Genomic DNA, 21,205 nt, shown 5'->3' with positions numbered 1-21,205 from the left:
AACACTGCCATACAGCACCAACCATTAAACCAGGATATCCCATGATTGTAATTGACAGAGAAAAAAAATTCCATAATTATGTCAGAGCACAGACATATGTATCAGCAATACAAACCACGATATGAAGATCCATACACCACTCCAGTGTAATTCTTGCTGCTTTACAAATTACAGCTTCAGCTCACTCTCTTCCTCCCACTTCCTAATAAAAAGTACTAAAATGCTGATAAAAGAATTGTTCCCCTTTCCTGAAAGCATTCATTCAGAGCAACTACTGGCTTCCTTGAATCTCCCCACAAGTCACATACCAGAAGCCTAAATCCTGTAACTGATTCCCTCCACACCTGTCACCAAAAGGTCCCCTAGTATAGTCAGGTCCTCCTGTAGGTACAGGCCGTGCATTGTAACAAATACCAACAACTCCACCTGGATGGCCTGCGCTGGGTTTGGGCTGGTGGCTTCAGGATGACCATGAGCGATCAGAACCTCACACCTCATCAAGCTTGGCCCTAGACTTAGCTTCCTGGATACAGCAAAAATCTTTTAGTAGCTAAAGCCAAAGGAAACTTTCTTAGATTTCCAAGAAAAGTTGAAACAAAGAACATGTTCATAATACATTTGAGGTTTCAGTAATCAGAGAGTCAGAGAAGAACAGGTTTTGCATTGTGTTCTTCAGGCACAATTCCATCTTCCTCCCCACATCTTCTTCTCAGATGATAACTGATTTACTTTTGTTCATTTCCTAAAGAAACTCATAAAACTTGAAACAGTCTGAGTGTTAGCCCCCATGGGCTCACAAGCAATGAATCTTCTCAAAAACTTTCTGTTCTGCAGATGGAAAAAGCATAGTGTGTGTGTCCAATAGCTTCCCTTCTCTGGGATTCTGAGCTGCCACCAGAGGACCCAAAAGCCTCAGGGTACAGGAAAACGAAAAATGCCAACAGCACGTTAGTGATGAGGATGGAGAGAAGAGAGATGGTGGCAACTATCTCAATATTCTCCTCAGACACACTAGGTCTCTTGGAAGTTGGCCACAGTAATAATTGACCCATTTCTCTTTTCCCAAGTCACCATGTCTGATACACAAGGAAGAGTCAGAGGAGTGTGTGGGGTGGGGGTGGGCAGGACAGACAGGGGACTGTAGGGTTTGCAGCCAGAATGGAGACCAGAAAGCAGGCTGGAAGAAGACTTTCTGGGAATGCCTAACAATTTCTAGTGTAGTGTTCCATTTCTTTGGAGAAGAGAGTTGTTTTCTGAATCTCTTACATTCATCAACTCCCAGGCTCTCCTTTCCCTCCAACCCTACCCTCTGCTCCTGCACACATTCCCTAGTGTACTGATGGCTTCCTGAAGCTCAGTCCAATAATGTTCACCCATAAAAACCCTTGAATTGGTGAGAAACAGAATTTCAGTTGTTGGGCCCAATGTGATAGCATAGCAACTGAAGTCCTTGCTTTGAGTGCGCTGGGATCCCATATGAGCGCCGGTTCTTATCCCAGCCCTTCTTCCCATCCAGCTCCCTCATTGTGGCCTAGAAAAGCAGTAGAGGACAGCCCAAAGCCTTGGGACCTTGCACCCACATGGGAGACCCAGAAGATGCTTCTGGCTCCTGGCTTCAGATTGGCTCAGCTTTGACCATTCCAACCGCTTGGGGAGTACACCATTGGATGGAAGATCTTTCTCTCTGTGTATCTTACTTTCCAATAAAAATAAATAAATCTTAAAAAAAAAAAAAAGAATTTCAGTTGTCTCACTCCTAGGCAAAAGTTCTGAGTCAAAGGGTTTTCATTTCCACACAATGACTTAGAGAGCCCCCAGCAAGACTAGGCCCAGGTATAAACACTAACCCAGGTATAAACATAACCTTTGCTGCTTTTTTCATGGCTCGCTTCCTCACTTCAGCACATTGTCTAAGATCACTTCCCAGATAAATTACTCTTACTGAAATAATCTGATCTTGGGGGAAGTCAAACCAAACAGTGTCTGACAAGGGAAACTAGAAAGACAGTTGTGAGATGAAGAAAGCAAGTTGAAGTCTGGCCAGTAGTAAGGGTATAAGCCGCTCCTAAGCATGTCTCTGTACCCTGCATTTTCACACTGCCTGTGATCCAGAGGGAGAATACAGCCTGCTCTGGGTGGATCACCCCACAGGCAACAGAAAGAGAGAAAAGGGGCAAGAGGAAGAGCAATGTTAGGTAGCTCACAGCCTGCACCACTATCAATTTTGGGCACAGTGGTCCACACAGTTAACCTTCTCTTAATCCTATTTTCTCCCTTGCTCAATCCAACATCACTTCATTAGTTTGAGAAAGTTACTTGTGCACCTCTCTTCCTTATTCCTAGAACTCTCGATTTTTTTTACAAGTACTTCCAAGAATGTAGCTCAGAAAAGTCACTACTCAGCCAAGTCTCAGCCTCTTGCTCCCCGGGGCATGTTAAACTTGCTCCATCCCCACCACCAGCCCCTCTTCCATAGGCAACCTGAGCCCCTCCTCCTCACCATCTTCTCTCCTCCATTCCTCACAAATGCAGATTCTCTGGTATGACACCTAGTTTCCACACACCAGGGGAATTGTGTCAATATCACAATGTCAGAGTGTCATCAAGTCCTATCTGACGATTACTGGCTTGTTAATTGTTTTGTCTCCAAGAAAGAGTAACTGACCCCAAGTTCACTAGCAAGCCACAGAAGAGCACACCATCCATGATGCCAATCCATTTTCTTGGCCCAGCTTGGCCACAGACTGGATAAGCACAAGATTCTGAGTCAGGGCCACTTTTGAGAGGCATCTCAAAGCTTGTGCACACCTGACAACAGCCTCCTCACTGGAAGTTTCCAAATAGGGGCAAAGCAAGGAGTTCTGTACTTCCCCTGAGCACAAATATCCTGACCTTGCTTTTGGCCTACTGAAACACAATGTGATTTTTGTCAGTATGGTCCAAGTGCTCTTTTGGGAGGACCAGGGAGATCTAATAATATCTTTGATTTGATCTGATTTCTTCGACTCTGGAAATTATACTTAGAGGCTGTGAGATAGGTGGAAAATTCACGATGAGAAAAAAGAAAACTCTACAAGGACTACCAAAAGAAATGGATCACTTAACTCTCACTCCCCCTAAAATAACACAAGTGGTTGTACATGAAAATAGTAATGATCATATGTGTCACCTGTCTCCCTAAAGCTGCAGTAACTAAAGCTGTAACATATTACCATGAATATAAAAGAGCTAAATTATAGCTCTTTTATCATAACAGGGCATCACAAAATCATAGAAAATGGATATATTAAGAAATAGTAACATATACACATTATTATATTGAGAAGTATGTAGATTGACATTTTAAAAAACCACCCTGGCTGCTTATGGGAAACAATGAGGGACAATTTAAGTGAGGATGCAGCTCTGTCCTTTTTGCTTTTTTAAAAATGGCAGATGGCAGAATTTTTTTTAAAAGCTGCATTCAAAAAAGACAGGAGCAAAACATTGACAGTCAAGTGTGACAATAATGAGAGTAATCACTGGATTTGTCATGAAGGCAACACTGAGAAAATACTTTGTGTGATGAAGCAGGACAGGACAGCAAAATCCTGACACTTTGTCACCAGCATGTCACACTCCTCAAACCAATGGATGTGGTGTCTAAGAGGACCAAGGAGCCATAACAGACAGGGATGTCCTGGAAGCTCTGTTCTCTGATTGTGGTTTGTAAAATGTACAGATCTTGCCTTTTGCTCTCTGATACTGGTGACTTGGGTTTTGTTCAAAGAACCTACATGGAACCCGGCACAGAAACCTAATGGCTAAAGTCCTTGCCTCGTGTGTGTTGGGACCCTCTACGGACCTGGCGCACATCCTAGCTGCCCTGCTTCCTTCCAGCTCCCTGCTTGTGGCCTGGGAAAGCGTTCCAAGATGGCCCAAAGCCCTGGGACCTTGCACCCACATGGAAGACTTGGAAGAAGCTCCTGGCTCCTGGTTTTAGACCAGCTCCGTTCCAGTTGTTGCAGTGAACAAGCATATGCAAGATCTTTCTCTCTGTAAATTTTACTTTTCAACACAAATAAATAAACTTAAAAAAAAGGACCCAGGGCCCAGCACGGTGGCCTAGCGGCTAAAGTCCTCACCTTGAACACCCCGGGATCCCATATGGACGGTTCTAATCCCAGCAGCTCCACTTCCCATCTAGCTCCCTGCTTGTGGCCTGGGAAAGCAGTCGCGGACAGCCCAATGCTTTGGGACCCTGCACCCTCATGGGAGACCTGGAAGAGGTTCCAGGTTCCCAGTTTCGGGTCGGTGCAATACTGGCTGTTGCGCTCACTTGCGGAGTGAATCTTCGGATGGAAGATCATCTTCTCTGTCTCTCCTCTCTGTATATCTGACTTTGTTATAAAAATAAATTTTTTTAAAAAAGGACCCAGATATAAACCAATCAGAATTGTGGCTGTTCTACAATTGTTTCGGTTCTCAATACTTTTGCTCTTCTTATCCCAGCCTTTTTTTTTTTTACAGTTGGCTCCCTTGGGTGCAAGTATAAGCCTTCTTTTATCCTTAATCACCTCCGTGAATACAAAGCCTGGGCCAGAAGTCTAACCAGAGAAGACTAATCAAAAAAGAAGTAAAATGAGGAAGAGGAAACAGATTCTGAGAGGCATTTCACAAAGTTAAGACTAACAGGAGCTGAGATCAGGGCAGAAAAGTCAAGAACAAATGGGTATGATTTAAGATGCAAATTCTATTTCCATCTGCATGCTGAAGTCAAGATGAGAGTATAAAATCCAAGAGTGCGGTTTAAGAAAGGAAGATAAACTGAGAAACAAAAGATGACACTAAATATGTCTGCTTCCCAAGCCAGGCACAGCTTAGGTGTGTGCCAGAAGAGAAGTGCCAGGAAGCTATCTGTTTGAACCTGTTTTCTGGAGAGTTCATTCCACTTGGAGGAGGCAAAGGATGACAAGAGGCATGTAGTGTCATATTCCACATGGAAGAAGTAAAATGTTCTCAGTTACTTTAAATGTATAGATAAGACCTAAGATTTCAAAGCTGTTTCTCTCCCAAGTTGATTGTGCTGGGGGCTCCCTCTCGCAGCTCCTATGGGTGTCTGGGATCTCAGGAAGGTGTGGCAAACCAGCAGGGTGGAAGCAGTGAGAGTGAGGCTGCATCTCATCGCTTCTGGAAGAGGTTGCAGAAGGAGCAGTTCTCCAGTGGGCTTTTGAGGGAAGCACAGATGTTAGTCATGAATGGGACAGAGTGTTCTGTAAGAGGGCAGACAACATGCGTGATATGGAAGTTGCGGGTGGAGGCAGCCACACTTATTATGAATTCTTCCTGGAAGGTGGTTAGGGAGGCAGAAATGGAGCAGGAGGGGTAGGAGGTGAAAAAGGAATCAGGGATCTACCAGAGCATATTTCTCACTAAATTAAGCCAGGCTAATGCATTACCTTGTCCAGATTAAGCCACTTGAACTTGGTGCTGGGGTTATTAGGGAGACATGGTAGGATTTTGAAGCAAATCAGCAACATTTGCAGTGGGGAAAAAAATCATTCTTTTGGAAGTCTGAGACGATCAACTGGGGGAAATCATCTTTTGTCTTAACTGTAATTCCAATTACACACCAAACAAAAGCCTAGGAAATACTTCTGTCACACAAATAGTACAGTGTGGACATCTCTAATGTTTAAAAATTTCATGTAGACAGGTAAGAAATAGCATCAGTGCCAGTCTTGAAAACAATGGGAAAAAATGGACAATTGATCTCAGAAGCTATTTCTAGAAAACATTGAGAAGCTAATTAACAAATGAAAATAGGGCCTAGCACAATAGCCTAGTGGTTAAAGTCCTTGGCTTGCACACGCCGGAATCCATGGTCCGGGCAGCCCTGCTTCCCATCCAGCTCCCTGCTTGTGGCTTGGGAAAACAGTCAAGGACTGTCCAAAGCCTTGGGACCCTGCACCTGCACGGGAGACCTGGAAGAGGTTCCAGGCTCCCTTGGGACCCTGCACCCGCGCGGGAGACCCAGAAGAGCTCCTGGCTCCTGGCTTCGGATTGGCTCAGCTACAGCCGTTGCAGCTACTTGGGGAGTGAATCATTGGATGGAAGACCTTCCTCTCTGTCTATCCTCCTCTCTGTATATCTCACTTTGCAATAAAAATAAATAAACCTTTAAAAAAACAAATGAAAATAAACATATAAAAGCATAATATTTGGTCAGTATCATCCATCTCAATGAAAAGAAGAAGAAACAACAAGCCTTAGCGTGGCCTTGGGCTGGTGACAATGACGGGTCACTCCAGGAAGCGACTCTGGCAGGAGCTCACACCCTTTGGCTCCCACGACTCTATTTCAGGAAGTGTATCAGGCAGTTTATCAGGAAGTCTTTAAAAGGGTGAAGAAAGTCTTGTATATAATGTACCTTATTTATTCCACAATAGATTTGGGTAACTATAGCTTATCATAACCTATTATATATTTTATGAACAAATAAGCAAAAGGGTCTAGAAGGGTCCAAACATAAAGGAATGATGAGCTGTATATGTGAATGACTCTGATAAGTGCAGATTATGCTGCATCCTTGTGTTGACATGCCACACTATCTCCCATGAATATGTATGATTATTAACTGTTCATCAAAAATTATTTTTAAATTAAGAATTATATTATCCATGCTAGAAATAAAAAACAGTCTTGGCATTTATATGACTATTCATAATACTTTTGAGTAATCAAAAAATACGTTGATTGGTTTTATGTTACAAACACAATACATTTGAAAGGAACTATATTGAACAGTGAACTATCATTAGTTGGTAGATGAAAGGTGACTTCCACTTTATAAAAATATTAAAATATTTTTCCATAACTTATTATCATCTCCCAAGTAAGAACTAGCAGGCCTCCCAAGTTGCTTTGAAGGCGATGGCTTTAGGACTACAATTAGACTTTATCTCCTGGTCCACTCACCAGCCAACCTTCACTGCTGGCTTCCAGCTGAGCTGCACCACAGTCAGTAGCTTCAGGAGGCCTTGGCACCTGCCTTTTCATGTTTCAATTCACAAAAACAATAACAGGTTAACAACTGACCTTCTTTGGAGCCTCTGTTATCTTCCAAGCTCTTTCTCCACTTAATCTCAATTCACACTCCTGTCATGCCCAGATTTTGAGATTCCCCAGAAAATCACCAGGAGTCTGAAGTCAATGCAAATGCATGAAGGCAGTTTATTCAAACCAACCTCGGCTCCCAGCTATTGGGCTGGGGCGGCAGCAGCCGAAGCTAAAGCAGAAGAGACAAAAAAAGAAGAGGGAAAAGAGACCAAGGTTCGACAGCTCAGGTTTTTTATACATTTCAGGCCAACTTCATATAATTATACAGTCATGATTGGTCAGTTTATCTGTTAACTTAAAAAGAGCGAGTTCACAGGTGAGTTTGAGGCAAGCAACTTTCAAAAAGTACAAACTGATGGGCTATAAGGCAGGGTCTTATCTAACAGCAGGGCCTCCTTCCTGAGCAGTGCTCTGCCTACGTGACCTGCCAGGTGTCCTGTAGGACTGTCAGACCCAGAGCTCACACAGACCCCAGCCAAGCAAGTAAGGCAGAAATTATAAAAGCAGAAAACACTTAGGTTCTTCACTCCTAACACCACTCTAAGGGGAGGGAAATATTCGTATTATCCCCGCTTTTTTAAAGATTTATTTATTTTAATTGGAAAGTCAGATTTTACAGAAAGAAGGATATTACATCTGCTGGTTCACTCCCCAAGTGGCAATGGCCAGAGCTGAGCTGATCCAAAGCCAGGAGAAACCAGGACCTTCTTTTGGTTGTAGGGTCCCAAGGCTTTGGATTGTCCCCGACTGTTTTCCCAGGTCATAAGCAGGGAACTAGAAGGGAAGTGGAGTAGCCAGGATACAAACTGGTGCCCATATGGGATCTTGGCACATGCAAGGACTTTAGCCATTAGGCTACTGCACTGGGTCCATTCCCCTCCCCCCCTTTTATTTTGAGAGCGGAAAAAAAAAACAACTGAGGAATAGAAAAATAAATTAACTGGCTGGAGGCCTCACAGCTCATTTGAGAATTTCAGTGATCCCCTCTTCCTTTTCTTCTATGACCCTCCTTCTCTCAATCCCTTTTAATTTAGCCCCGCTTGTCAAAAGATCCAGCTTTCATTTTCCTTGGAAAACTTCTTTTAGTTTCCAAAGTAAATGCAACAGGCTACCTGGGGGCAGGTCTTCTGAGAACACTTCCCCTTCCTTTTCCTGCTGGGTTTTAACTTTTGCCCACAGGCCACACCACCTTTTCATCTAGTAGCAGCCACTCTTTGAGCCTTTTCCTCCAAGATCAGCCAGCTTGGTGCGTGCCCTTGGGAGGGCGGGCGGGCGGCCAGCAGCGGATGGTGGGCCCCTCCTTGCCTTCCTCCTGACCCCCAAGCTTGCCGATCACTCTTCAGCTACCCTTTCTTGCTTATCTTTTGCCATCTTTGTTCCTTTATTTGTTCCATTTCCTCGGTTCCCACTTTTGTTTCCATGGCCTTCATCTCTTCTTTTATTGCTAGAAGCAAATGCTAAATTATTGTATTTAGAATAGGCTGTTTATTTTTTGAGCATAATGATTCTAAGATTTATTCATTTTCACACCACCCAGTAATGGTACAATGCCTCTCTTCTCTGACTTCTTTTTGGGGGCTTCAGGGCCTGGTTTGTTGATTAATTTTAGGGAATGGGTTGGTGCTGATGTCATCATGGACTGAAAAATCTCCACTGGGGAGCAGGCAGACAAGGATGGAAGAACTGTGAGGAGGAGTGCGGAGAATAGGGGTCCCTGAAGAACCCACAGTTACCGCTGTGTATGCCTCTCCTAGGCTGAAGCTCCCGAGGGACTCACTTCAGAGTGCTGCTGGCCCAGAGCGCGGGGAGATGGCCATTTCCCCCAGTACCCTCCCCCGGTATCTGCTCACCCTCGTCCTCCTGCAGCTGCCCATCCTGGATGCAGGTGAGTCTCCTCTCCGGACTGCAAAGCTGGGCGTCTCCCTGCGTGTAAGCGGTCCTCTTCTGTTCTCCCCATGCATGTGCATTCGGAATCTCTCACGTGGTCACTGGCATGAGAGTTAGTACGGGGACTTCGTAGCAAGAACAGGGGCTGTGCCTGAATCTACTCAGGGTTGTTTTTGTTTGTTTAATCGTTTTTGGCAGCTCCCACGAAAGGCTTCAGCCCCCTGGAGCCCATCCTGGCCATGGTGGGTGGCGACGCCGAGTTGCCCTGCCACCTGTCCGTGAACATGAGCGCCGAGCACGTGGAGCTGCGGTGGTTCCGACATACCTTCTCGCCTGCCGTGCTGGTGCACCAGGCCGGGCGTGACCTGGAGGACGAGCAGATGCCCGAGTACCGCGGGAGGGCCACGTTGGTGCCGGAGGAGCTCGCTGAGGGGATCGCGGCTTTGAGGATCCGAGGCATCAGGGCCTCCGACGATGGCGAGTACCGGTGTGTCTTCAGGGAGGACTCCAGCTACCAGGAGGCCGCCGTGCGCCTGAGCGTGGCCGGTGAGTGCACAGAGGCCTTGGACCTCCTCTGGAGCCTTCCACGTTCTACGTTTCCCTTTGTTACAGTTACCTTGGGAACCATCAGATTCATTTCCAAGTCCCTTTGGGGTCTGAGGGGTTGGCAGGCCTGGAGTAGACCAGTGGACAGGAAGTTGAGGGCAGGGCATAGCCTATGCTTTACTTCAGTGATCTCCCACCATCTCCCCGCAATCCCAGATGGAGCATTCCCCTGAGAAAATAGTTAAACAATTATAAGATGTGGCTGGGTAGCATTTTTCCAAAAGGATACACCTTCGTTTACTTGAAAAAGTCCCCGAATGGAATGTCTAAGTTGTGTCTGTTTCACCATCACTGAGGCTGAGGGCAAGCACCCCACAAGCTTTGAGGCTCCTGTAGGGATTCATCTCCAAGGACTAAGATTATGGAGCTAATAGTCTGCACCCATCTAGAAAAAAATCCTTATTTGTTTCGCTTTTTTTTCCCTTCAAGCCAAAATTCAGGTTGAAATGATAAAGAAAGTGGTTAGCATTTATGGAGGAAAATATGCCCCAGGACCTGCCTTTCTCACATAAGAGTGACTGGCCTTAAACAAACCCTCTTTTAAGCAGCCTTCTCTACCTCAAAACTGGAGAAACATTTATCCAGCAGGGTTTGGGACAATGAAGCAAAATTAGATAAGTGGAATATATGAGAAATTGCCTTGGTCAATTGTATACTTGTGTTAGTTCTGTGACTTAGATTAAGCTAAAAATGTATAATATGTAAGTAGATTCCTTGTATGTATTCAGAGACAAAGTTTGAAAAAAAAATTGCAGATTTGGGATCTCCACTTCACAACAGTGCCCCCTGTGGCAGGATCATTTATAACTCATATGTTCATGAAAAAATCTTTTAAAGGCATAAAAACCTAGAGATTTTTCAGATTTATTTATTTTTATTGGAAAGTCAGATACAGAGAGGAGGAAGAGACAGAGAGGAAGATCTCCTGCCGATGATTCACTCCCCAAGTGACCACAACGGCTGGAGATCTGCTGATCTGAAGCCAGGAGCTTCTTCCAGATCTCCCAAACGGATACAGGGTCCCAAGGCTTTGGGTTGTCCTCTACTGCTTTCCCAGGCCACAATAGGGAGCTGGATGGGAAGCAGGGTTGCCAGAATTAGACCTGGCACCCATATGGGATCCCAGTGCATTCAAGACGAGGACTTTAGCCTCTAGGCTATCATGCTGGGCCCAAAGCCTAGATATTTGATGACATCAAGCTGCTATTGTCTTTTATAAATGGCAGGTGCCTTTGAAATCTGATTAAAATGATAGCTCTTTTCATGTAGAGAGTATTATAGTCACCTGTACAAACTTGAAATATGAATGTAAAGCAGTGTCTGTATACATGTGTATAAAAATTCTTCTCTAATTCTCAGTGGTTTTCTGAGGCTGAATAGATAGAAAAAAATAGCATTGTGCTGCTGCTGTGTGTTAGGGTTTATGGGACAAGGGAACATCGGTTGAAACCCTTAACAAAATCCTTGAACCAGCATCACATCACGCTCAAAGGAAAACTGAATTGTTGACTAGTCTCAGGGCACAAAACAGAACAGAATGAAGATGCCTATTGTTCCTTGCCTCTCAATGATACTCCTTCTCTGTTTTCGTTCTCCTTCTCGCCCGCAAAGACTTTTCATAACCACAAAGCTCTCCCCCAGTTCTGAAGCCCTAGTCTCCCTTCACCAACCTGCCTGTAAGCCATTGGTCTTCCTGTTCTGCTGGCTAAGTAATCACCCCCATACCTGCTCATCACATTTCTGCCTTAATTTCAAAGGCTAGACTGCAGTAAGGAAAGACTCTCTGCAAAGGTACCTGAAATTCCTTGCACTGATGCCTCATTACCTTGAATGCTGTATTATGGACATGAATCCCTCCCATTCCCAATTGGCTTGCACCATCTCTCTTCTTTCTCAAACCCTGTAGCTCTATGGGCATACACTAGAGTATTAAGGACAGAATCTCTCAACAGCTCTAGGCTCTGATCCTCACATCCATATGGAAATTCAAGAGAGTGGAGAGATCCGCCTGGAGTGTACCTCAGTGGGCTGGTACCCAGAGCCCCAGATGGAGTGGAGAACATCCCAGGGAGAGAAACTTGCATCTGCATCAGAGTCCATGAATGCTGATGAAGAAGGCCTGTTCACAGTGGCTGCCTCGATGGTCATCAGAGACATCTCCCTGAGGAACATATCCTGTTGCATCCGGAACTCCCTTCTAGACCAGGAGAAAGAAACAGGGATTGCTGTACCAGGTCAGTGCATGCACTGCTGCTTCCTGTGCTACACTGCCTGGGACAGCTGTCCAGAAAGAACCCCATCGCACAGCTGCCTACTTTTCCCTCCTCGGTCCTTTTCCTGCTGACTGGAGAGAATCTTACCAACTTCATTAGAAAAGTAATGATTCTAAATGCATAAATTGAACATATTTACCACCAAAACCTCATGTTTTCCTTTTTAGGAGAATCAGAGATGCAGAAGTTTCTCTTTATTTTTAAAATTTATTTTTATTAGAATAGCAGATTTGCAGAGAGGAGGTACAGATTGAAAGGTCTTCCATGGGCCTGGCACGGTGGCCTAGTGGCTAAAGTCCTCTCCTTGAACGCACTGTTCAAGGGATCCCCTATGGGAGCCGGTTCTAACCCCGGTGGGCCCCGCTTCCTATCCAGCTCTCTGCTTGTGGCATGGGAAAGCAGTCGAGGACAGCCCAAAGCCTTGGGACCCTGCACCCGCGTGGGAGATCCTAGGAAGATTCTGGCTCCTGGCTTCGGATCGGCTCAGGTCTGGCCATTGCAGCCACTTGGGGAGTGAATCATTGGACAGAAGATCTTCCTCTCTGTCTCTCCTCCTATCTGTATATCTGACTTTGCAATTAAAATAAATAAATCATTTTTTAAAAAAAGAGTGAAAGATCTTCCATCTGTTGATTCACTCCCCAAATGGCCTCAATGGCCATAACTGAGCCATTCTGAACCCAGGAGCCAGGAGTTTCTTCCAGGTCTCCTACATTTGTGCAGGGTCCCAAAGCTTTGGGCCATCCTCCACTGCTTTCCCAACCACAAGCAGCAAGCTGGATGGGAAGTGGAGCAGCTGGGATGTGAACTGATGTCCATATGGGATCCCTGTGGATGCAAGGCAAGGATTTAGTCACTGAACTATTATTGTACTGTGCCCCAGAAGTTTCACCCCTTGGAATATTTCTAGTCCAGAGCCTTTGCTCCTTAAATAAACAAAGTTCCTTTATTTAGTTCCGCTATTTCCATTCCTCCCCCATTCCCATCCTCATTCCTTGCTCGAGCGCTGTCTAGATTCCCAGAGCCCTCAAGGAAGCAAATCCTCACATTGCTCAGGCAGGAAGCTTTCCTTGTTCTTTGGTCAATGAATCCTATTTTGTCACACACAGAAGTGACCTTTCTTCTTCCTCGTTACCTTTTGGCTCCCATTCTGCATTGGCATAGACAAATTTCTATAGTGACATGAATTGGCCCATTATAGTCTTTATTTTACACATACAATCCCCAAGAGACTGCATTCCTCTCTCTCTCTCTGCCCACTCCTGCTCCGAGTTAAATGTTTCTGCATACAGTAACATTGGAGTGACGGCTTTTGCCATGGGAGAGGTGGCATGGCTGGGCTGGCTTTGAGTTTCTCAGTAAAGTTCCTCTCTGTATATTTTGTTTTAGCTCGCTTCTTCCCAAGGCTGCCTCCCTGGGTGGTGGCTGTTGCTGTTGTTCTGATAATCCTAGGACTTCTCACTACCATGTCCATGTTTTTCATCTGGAGATTATATAAAGAAAGAGCCCAAGAGAGAAAGAAGGCATTCGGCTCTAAAGGTAAGTCATGGACTCCACAAGGGCTACGTGCCAGGAGTGCTCGTGAGGGGAGCTGACTCCGAGTTCTGCAGAATGGCCTCTAACAGAAAGGTGTTTGACTATAGAACTCGGCAACTTGGGTAGACTTCTAAGGCTCCTGAAATCACAAACACCCAACATAAAAGAACAAAGGTGTGGGTCACAGAGTCAAACCAGTTCTAATTGAGAAGTCAGATTTGGGGCCTGGTTTCCATCTCCTCCCAGGTGCTATCCGCACCTCTAACTCCAATTCCCAGTCATGATCATGCTATCAAAGATCTGATCAACGCCAGGGGGAACTTCCTGTACATTTCCTAGGAAACAGAACAAAACCCAATTCTTATTTTGGATTTCTTGATAACCGTGAATTATGCAATCATGAACTAAACTATCTCTGCTTTGCATGTGTCTTCCACACCAGCTTTGTTCTTTCCCTCACATTCACAAGAAAAAGCCACTGACTGATTTTTTGTTTGTTTTCCAGAGAAACTCCTGGAGGAACTCAGTAAGTTCTGTCTTCTTGTTGCTATTTCTGTCACAAGGTTTTCTCTGTCTTACTGCACAATCTGTCAGTGACAATCTCTCTCTTTCATTGCAGAATGGAAAAAGGCCACACTGCATGCAGGTCAGTAGCTGTGAATTCTCAAGGGCTCTGGGTTTCTGTGTCCAAGTGTACACCTTATGGATATGAAAACACTAGCACACTTCAGTGAGCAGAGAGTGTGGAGGGGTCACCAAGGGCCTTGGCACTTTCCTAGAGGCACACAGAGGATCCTTGCAGGTGGCCCAGAGACAGACACTCCTAAGAGAGTCCCATTAGGGACAGTGGGCCCTTATATCCCCCACAGCTGCCCATTAGGGATGGGCCAGGGAAATGGAGACCTCTGAGCAGCAGCCCCTGGCTTCGGGAGACCCTCAACTCGAAGAACGTAGCTTCGTCTCTGTGGAAGAAGGGACTGGCCCTATCACCTTCACTTATAGTCACACCAGCTCTCTGTCTTTCTCCCCAGTGGATGTGACTCTGGATCCAGACACAGCCCACCCACACCTCTTCCTGTATGAAGATTCAAAATCCGTTCGGTTGGAAGACTCACGTCAGAAACTACCCGAAAAGGCAGAGCGATTTGACTCCTGGCCCTGTGTGCTGGGCCGTGAAGCCTTCACCTCGGGCAGGCACTACTGGGAGGTAGAGGTGGGGGACAGGACCGACTGGGCCATTGGTGTGTGCAGGGAGAATGTGGTCAAGAAAGGATTTGACCCCATGACGCCTGAGAATGGCTTCTGGGCTATAGAACTGTATGGAAATGGGTACTGGGCCCTCACCCCGCTCCGGACTCCTCTGCCATTGGGAGGCCCCCCACGCAAAGTTGGAGTTTTCCTGGACTATGAGGCAGGAGACATTTCCTTCTACAACATGGCTGATGGCTCCCACATCTATACTTTCCCCAACATCTCCCTCTCTGGTCCCGTCCGGCCCTTCTTTTGCCTGTGGTCCTGTGGTAAAAAGCCCCTGACCATCTGCTCCACTGCTGGTGGGCCTGAGGAGGTCCCAGTAATCACTGAGGCCCAGGGGTTCTCTAAGGATATCCCATTGTCCCCCATGGGGGAGGACGCTGCCTCGGGGGACACAGACACTCTCCATTCTAAACTAATCTCTGCCCAAGCCAGCCAAGGGGCACCATAAGGAATGGCCCAACTTAGCTCAGTTTCTTTGCTCAAACCTTCTTCTCCATCACCGAGTCTACCTGTGTCAACCATGCCTTGTTTTTCTTGTTGGGCAGCAATGAATTTGTCTTGGGATGGTTATGCTGCTGTTGTTGATGCTGCTGCTACAGAGTGGGGAGAATTTGCTTCTGTACCAATTTTCCTAACACAGATGGGTGACTCTTAAACTATTGTTAGTATCTTTCTGTCACATATGGTTAGAAACCAGGGAAGGGTTTTGGGATAAATTTAAAGGATTGATACCTTTGGATTCAAGGTGGGGCTAGGTTGGCATGGGGTTATGGCAGAAATGTTTTGGTATCCAGAATAAGGGTATGTGGAGGAAAGAAGCATTTTGGGCAAATCCAAAGGATTCTGGGGAAGGATGATTTCAGGCTGAAATTCCTTAAAGGAGCCCAGACGAAATATCAGAATGGAGCCAAGAGATGTGAGCCCAGGCCACCAATGTCCCCCTAGCATACCCCTGAAGCTTGTAGACCTAGCTCTTAATTTGTCTAAGCCACATCCTGCGAAAGTGAGGAAGCTGACCGTGCTCATATGGCAGCTGAGCCAGGGGGTAGAAGAGCAGATATGAACAGGTTAGTGGACCCTGAAGAAAGTGTGATAGAGGAGACAGTTCCAAGTTATCTGCACGGTTGCACCTCAACCTCTCTGCCTCTCTCTGTCCCCAACTTTTTGCCTGGTCTGCAGGTCAAGCTAATCTTACTTTGTTGACTCCGTGAGTTTCAAATTCTCTTATTCTCTGTGCTGTAGCATAAGCCCTCTACTTCACAGATTTCTGCAGGAAGCATCCTATCAAGTCATTGTCTCAGCCTCAGGCCCCTCCATCCTCTTCCGATCATGTAAACCCTCACACACCATCATTTGTCTTCCTCCCTGAGCAGCCACCACCAGCTCCCTGCCCAGCTCTGCCATGTGCTGCACCTCCCCAGGGACCCTGGCACTGTGTTTCCATGCTCAGCACAGCTGGGTTCATTCCATCTGTTTATATTTGCCCTGAGTATTTTCCTGTATCTTAGTGGTTTGTCTCACTCCTGGACTGCAAGTTCACCCTGGCTCACACTTTCCACTCTGTGCCTTTTCAACTGCCAGGATAGCAGTTCCCATGGTTTGTACCTAATAAATGTGTCTGCTGAAAGGAGCCTCTGAGCCTTGCTTTCTTTAACCACAACAAGCAGACCTGAACCAAAACGGGAAAGAACCTGCATGGGAATGTAACTGGCCAAAAAGGTGCCCTTCTGCATGCTGCCTGAGGGCAGCAGGGAGGCACAGAATCAAGCTACTTAGGAAAAGGCCACACTGCCTGTGGCTGCCTACCCTACGCCCCTGCTTGTGTAAGGAGTCACTTCATTTCTACCACGATACACATAAATGGTCAATGGTCTAAGTACATGAAGCCAGCTCTTTAGATTAACAAGGAAGAAAAAACATTGAGGGAATCTTTAATGGTAGTACCTGATAACCGGCGGCTGTGTTTCGAACTTGCTCTTCCCGGGCGCGGTAGTTTAGTGCCATGCTTTCTCTCTCCTCTGCTGCCCCCAGGGGGATCAGCAGTCGTCCGCCCCCCCACCCCGCCAGTTCCAATACCCGCAGGTCAGCCAGCCCTGCTGTCCACAGGGACAGAATGCGACTCGCGGGTCACTACATTTCTGTTTTTTCATGAGTTAGCTACAAACCTACTCTTCTAAATTTTCGGTTTACACACACCTCAAGGAAAATCCTGACAGAATCTCAAGCACACTCTCTGAAGGGGGCAATTCTGGACCCCAGGCGTGTCTACGGCCACCATATTCCCTGTACTCTAAGCGACAGGTGGCCGTAATATACTCCACCACCTACCTACAGCAAAAGAGCAAGGGGCCGAAAGGGGCGCGCGGTGCTTATACTCTTCAAAAAGCGCGCGGCAGCTGGTGTGCTCTCTGTTTAGGCCCAAGCGAGGTCAGGAATGTTCAACCGGGCTTGCCATTGGTGGGCAGAGTCCTGTCTATTCGGTGACGTTTTTGATTCCTGAGGCGCTTCCTTGTTCCGGGTTGAAATCTGAGTGACGTGGTGGATCTTGAGTAATCCCAGTCGGCCGCCTGGGGCTGCCGGGGTCGCTGCGGGTGGTGGCCGGGCGGGCGCTCCCAGGCGCGTTTGCCCGGTCCTCTCCTGTCGCCGTAGTGGCGGCTTAGCTTTAACCTAAGAATCCACTTATCTTGGCAGAAAACAAGAGGCTAGCGTCGATACACTGACTTAAGTACGTTCTAAACTGCTATGTTACACAGTTCGTCAGGATGGCCGAGCGGTCTAAGGCGCTGCGTTCAGGTCGCAGTCTCCCCTGGAGGCGTGGGTTCGAATCCCACTCCTGACAACCTGAGTTTTGTTTTTCCCTCCCAGGTAAACGCACCACATTTAATCAATTTTTTTTCCCGGTTCGAAGCAATAGCTACACTTCTAAAACATTATTCATATTCACTTAGACTCCCGGTGTGTGCATGCTCCAAGGGTTCTGCCCAAGCAGTTTAGATAGTTCCAAAATGCTTTCGATGTCACTGATCCAAGGATTTTGCAGCCCTCCCAAGGTCTGTTGGCTGACACAGTCAACCCGAAGTCTCCCTTCAAACAGATCCTTGCTGTCATTGTTTGGCTGGGGTTCTTGTCCAATTTGCTCTGTTCTTCTGCTATGGTGGATATCCGGTGGCGGTTCCCCATCACTGGGTACTGGGACAGTTGGGAAGCTGGGTGTGGCTTCTCCCTTTATCTCTCCCCTTCCCCCAGAAACAACAAGAAGAAATAACAAACTTGGAAATAATGATTTTACCCATTTATCCCCAAACCTCCAGCCTGTCTATTCTGATCAACTATGTAATTATTATAAATAAAATTTTAAATAAATAAAAACATTAACGAACAACAACAAAAATGATTTTACGTCTAGAATGGCTGCAGTGTTCTCACAAAGTAACTTGGAGGACGGTGATTAACTTATCTCCTCTCTCTATTTTTCTTTACTTTAATCTCCCTCTTCGGAAGGCAGTTAAATGAATGCAACTCTTCAGTAGCATTCATTCTTCTCACTGATATCTTCAAGAATCTCTCCTTCATTTATGCATTGTTTTTTCCTTTTTAATTTCTGTTCCTCACTCATTTGCCTCCCTTCCTCCCCCATCACTGGAAAAGGCATGTGTGTTCTGTAGAGCATGCATATGGTGTGAGAGCCTGTGTTTTTAATGTACGTAAATGTCTCTGTCACAGATCTAATTCTGTTCCTTGGTTGCTTTGGCACTGCTATGCTCTGTACACACTGGAGTCATTGCTTTTGACTGAAGCATAGAGACCTGCTGTGAGTTCACTTCAACCCCAACAACCAACTTTGCATTTCAGAACACAGAAGTTCCAGGTCAGCGCATCTCCAGGAATATCCCTCAAATTCAGGTTGACGGATCTCTCAATTAGAACATTGTTTGTGGTTTGGAAGGCAGGAATGGCATCAAGATTCTGAATACTGACTATTGTACAACAAATTCACATTATATTTTGCTTTCGTAATCAGACATTAGATTGAATTCCCTTTTTTCAAAAGGTATGGGGAGGAGGATATTCCAGTCAGCTGAGGTCTTTAATTCATTGGGGCTTTGCAATACATTAGTTCAATATTAGTTCCTGCTTTCCAAAATTTCCCAAAATGCATAGCCATGAATACACAGAAAGAAAAGTGATTTTATGTATCCTAGAAATTAAGTTTTGTCACTGTCAAGGCTAGCAAAGAGCAGAATCTCTTCTTATTGCCCAAGTGGTCGGTCATACGTTTATTACACATCTACCCACCCCAATGTTAAGGTTAAATATGACTCCAAGTCTCCATTTGAGCTGCAACAGAGTAAGGAAAATGGCAAGCAGAAGCACCTGGAGTGGCAAGTGCACTTAGAGAGCCTTGGAGGGGGCAGGTTGGTCCAGCTCAATCCGGGCAACTGGGCTCATCCTGGGCTCTGCCACTGACCAGCTGGCAGTGAGCTTCTGGGCAAGGAACTTGGCATTGTTGGGCCTGGGCACTCTCCTCTTTACAATTAGGAATTAAGTACACCTTGGTCAGAACCAAGTTGTAGGGATGTTCATGGAGTGCTTAAAAAATGCCTGGCAATAAGTGGAGTACTCACTTTTATTAGGCAGGCTTCTCAGAGAAAGGGAATCAACAGTCTATTTATCAAGAGAGTTTGTAAGGAGCTGGCCCGTGCTGTTATTGAGGCTAGTAAGGCCTGCAACTTGTGGTCTATAAGCTGGAACCCCCTTCCAGGACCACACCTCTCACCCCCTCCTCACCCTTCATCCCCTCACCTCTCACCCCAATGTAAGGAGTGATTCAGTGACCCCAAGACTGACCCCACCATCCTGGACTCAGTGTCACCTTGAATGCCTGCTGACCCAGTGCTGCCTTAAATACCCTAGATCTCGGTCCCCTTGAATACCTGGTTACCCAGCACTACCGTAAACCTCCTAGCTCTCAATCCCTTTAAAGCCCACTTGCCTAATTAAGCTTAGTGACCTTCAAGTTTAAACCGTGCACTTCACCAATCCCTTGAGGTGTCGACCTGCAGCTGCATCTGCCAGTCTCTGACCTGGCACTCCCCAAACCCACCTCGAGACTATAAAGGTGCCTCTTCCCTTTGCTCTCTTGTCTCCTCCCACTCTGTCTCTCAGCTCTTCTCTGCGCTGCTCTGTCTCTCTTTCTCTTTGTGCTGTCTCTGCTCTCTCTCTGCTTTCACTTTCTCCCTTCCCCACCTTACCACCTGGCTGAGATAAAGGCCTCTCACTTGCTGTGTCAGGTGTCTTGGGTTTGTGGAAAAAGCTAATACCCTCTTCACCTTTCACCTTCTCACTACCTTTCACTGCCCCCACCTTTAACCCCCTCCCCATCTCTCATTCCTTCCCCCCAGGTAGCAGAGGCCGTGACCTAGTCCGGATACAGCGCCTGGGCCAGTCTGGGCAAGAGGCGCCAGGCAGGTAGGAGGGTGGGGGGTGCACCTCGAAGCTCTCAGGGGTGTCCGGCGGGTCTTTGGGGGCAGTGCTAATTCCCAGGTTCCCTGCTGCTGCAGGCTCAGGAATTTGCTGTCACCTTGGGAATTCACTTAGAATTGAACCAGCATTGCTGGGTTTGGCCTGGGACTTCTTGGCTGATGGGAGGAATTTCAATACTAAAATGTTCCGGGCAGCAGAGCCGGTAACGTGGATACGGAGAAGGTCTGCCCAAGCCCATTCCAGTTTAACGAGTGCTAATCAACTCCTTAGTCCACAACACTAAAATAAAGTTTAATCTAATGTTTAAAAAAAAAAGAAGGGATGAGCAGCAGTTTTGGTCAACTTCCAGTTTCCTGATCTGGTGTCTCTTTGTAAGAATGTTTGGCTAGGAGTAACAATGACTTCCTTCTCCCTCTTGAAGAGTTTGGGAGAAGTGGAAACTCCGCCCTTGCCAGAGTTAAAATCTGCCTTTCCTGGGCGCTACCCACTGCCTTAGGCACCTCAGCAACAGCTGCTTTCCTCAATGCATGGTGACCAATATTAATTTTCACTTTGAGTCTTTCTCCCCCAGCTCCCTCACCCAAGAAAAACCTATCAGTGCAAATCAACTTAACAACAACAACAACAACAACAAAAAGCCAGCTTATTCCGTCTGTTTCATATGTTGGATTTGACTGGCCTCTGGGTGGGCAGAGCTGCTAAAACCCTCTACCGGATCATCCTTCATTCCCACACCGGCCTTTGTAAAACTCTTCTTGCCGATCATAGGAGTGTATCTGCTTGGGCCCCAGGAAAGAAAACAAAATGACCAGAATGCTTGGAGTGCAGATGTGGTGATGTGTCCCTCTGCTTCACTGATTCCTGTTGTATTTGATACACAAAATGTGGTTCCATGGAATAAAAACACAAACCCAAATCAGGAAATGGGGAAATTCTTTTTCATAATGAGAAACTGGCTGGGGGACCCCTTTTGCCTACAACAGGAGTCACCTCATATCAAGATAAATGAATTTGAAGAAGTCTCTTTGGGAACAACAACCTCCAAGTTACAATTAGCCTGAATG

At 46.3% G+C, this 21,205-nt stretch overlaps 1 protein-coding gene, 1 long non-coding RNA gene and 1 other non-coding gene across 3 annotated transcripts in view; 2 read left to right on the top strand and 1 right to left on the bottom strand.

Annotated features, from left to right (window-relative positions):
* The window catches only part of LOC131480824 (uncharacterized), a 41,605-nt gene extending 31,987 nt beyond the window's left edge, over positions 1 to 9,618 (bottom strand). The window contains exons 1-2 of the long non-coding RNA XR_009245846.1: positions 9,311 to 9,618; positions 8,949 to 9,086 (exon numbers count right to left, since the gene is read on the bottom strand). This is a non-coding gene — a long non-coding RNA (uncharacterized LOC131480824). The remainder of the gene's footprint in view (positions 1 to 8,948; positions 9,087 to 9,310) is intronic.
* On the top strand, positions 8,908 to 15,216 carry LOC101529414 (butyrophilin subfamily 1 member A1). The gene is made up of 7 exons (XM_004598384.3): positions 8,908 to 8,983; positions 9,184 to 9,531; positions 11,544 to 11,825; positions 13,254 to 13,403; positions 13,906 to 13,926; positions 14,020 to 14,046; positions 14,432 to 15,216. The coding sequence occupies exons 1-7, from the start codon at positions 8,908 to 8,910 to the stop codon at positions 15,103 to 15,105; spliced, it is 1,578 nt and encodes a 525-aa protein (XP_004598441.2). The 3' UTR covers positions 15,106 to 15,216.
* Positions 15,217 to 17,413: 2,197 nt separating this feature from the next.
* Positions 17,414 to 17,496, top strand: TRNAL-CAG (transfer RNA leucine (anticodon CAG)). Its single transcript has one exon. It is a non-coding gene; the product is annotated as a tRNA-Leu (tRNA).
* The last annotated feature ends 3,709 nt before the right edge of the window (positions 17,497 to 21,205 follow it).

Source organism: Ochotona princeps, chromosome 1 (genome assembly GCF_030435755.1).
Source record: "Ochotona princeps isolate mOchPri1 chromosome 1, mOchPri1.hap1, whole genome shotgun sequence".
NCBI classification, from domain to species: domain Eukaryota; kingdom Metazoa; phylum Chordata; class Mammalia; order Lagomorpha; family Ochotonidae; genus Ochotona; species Ochotona princeps.
This window is presented reverse-complemented; position numbering and strand designations above follow the sequence as displayed.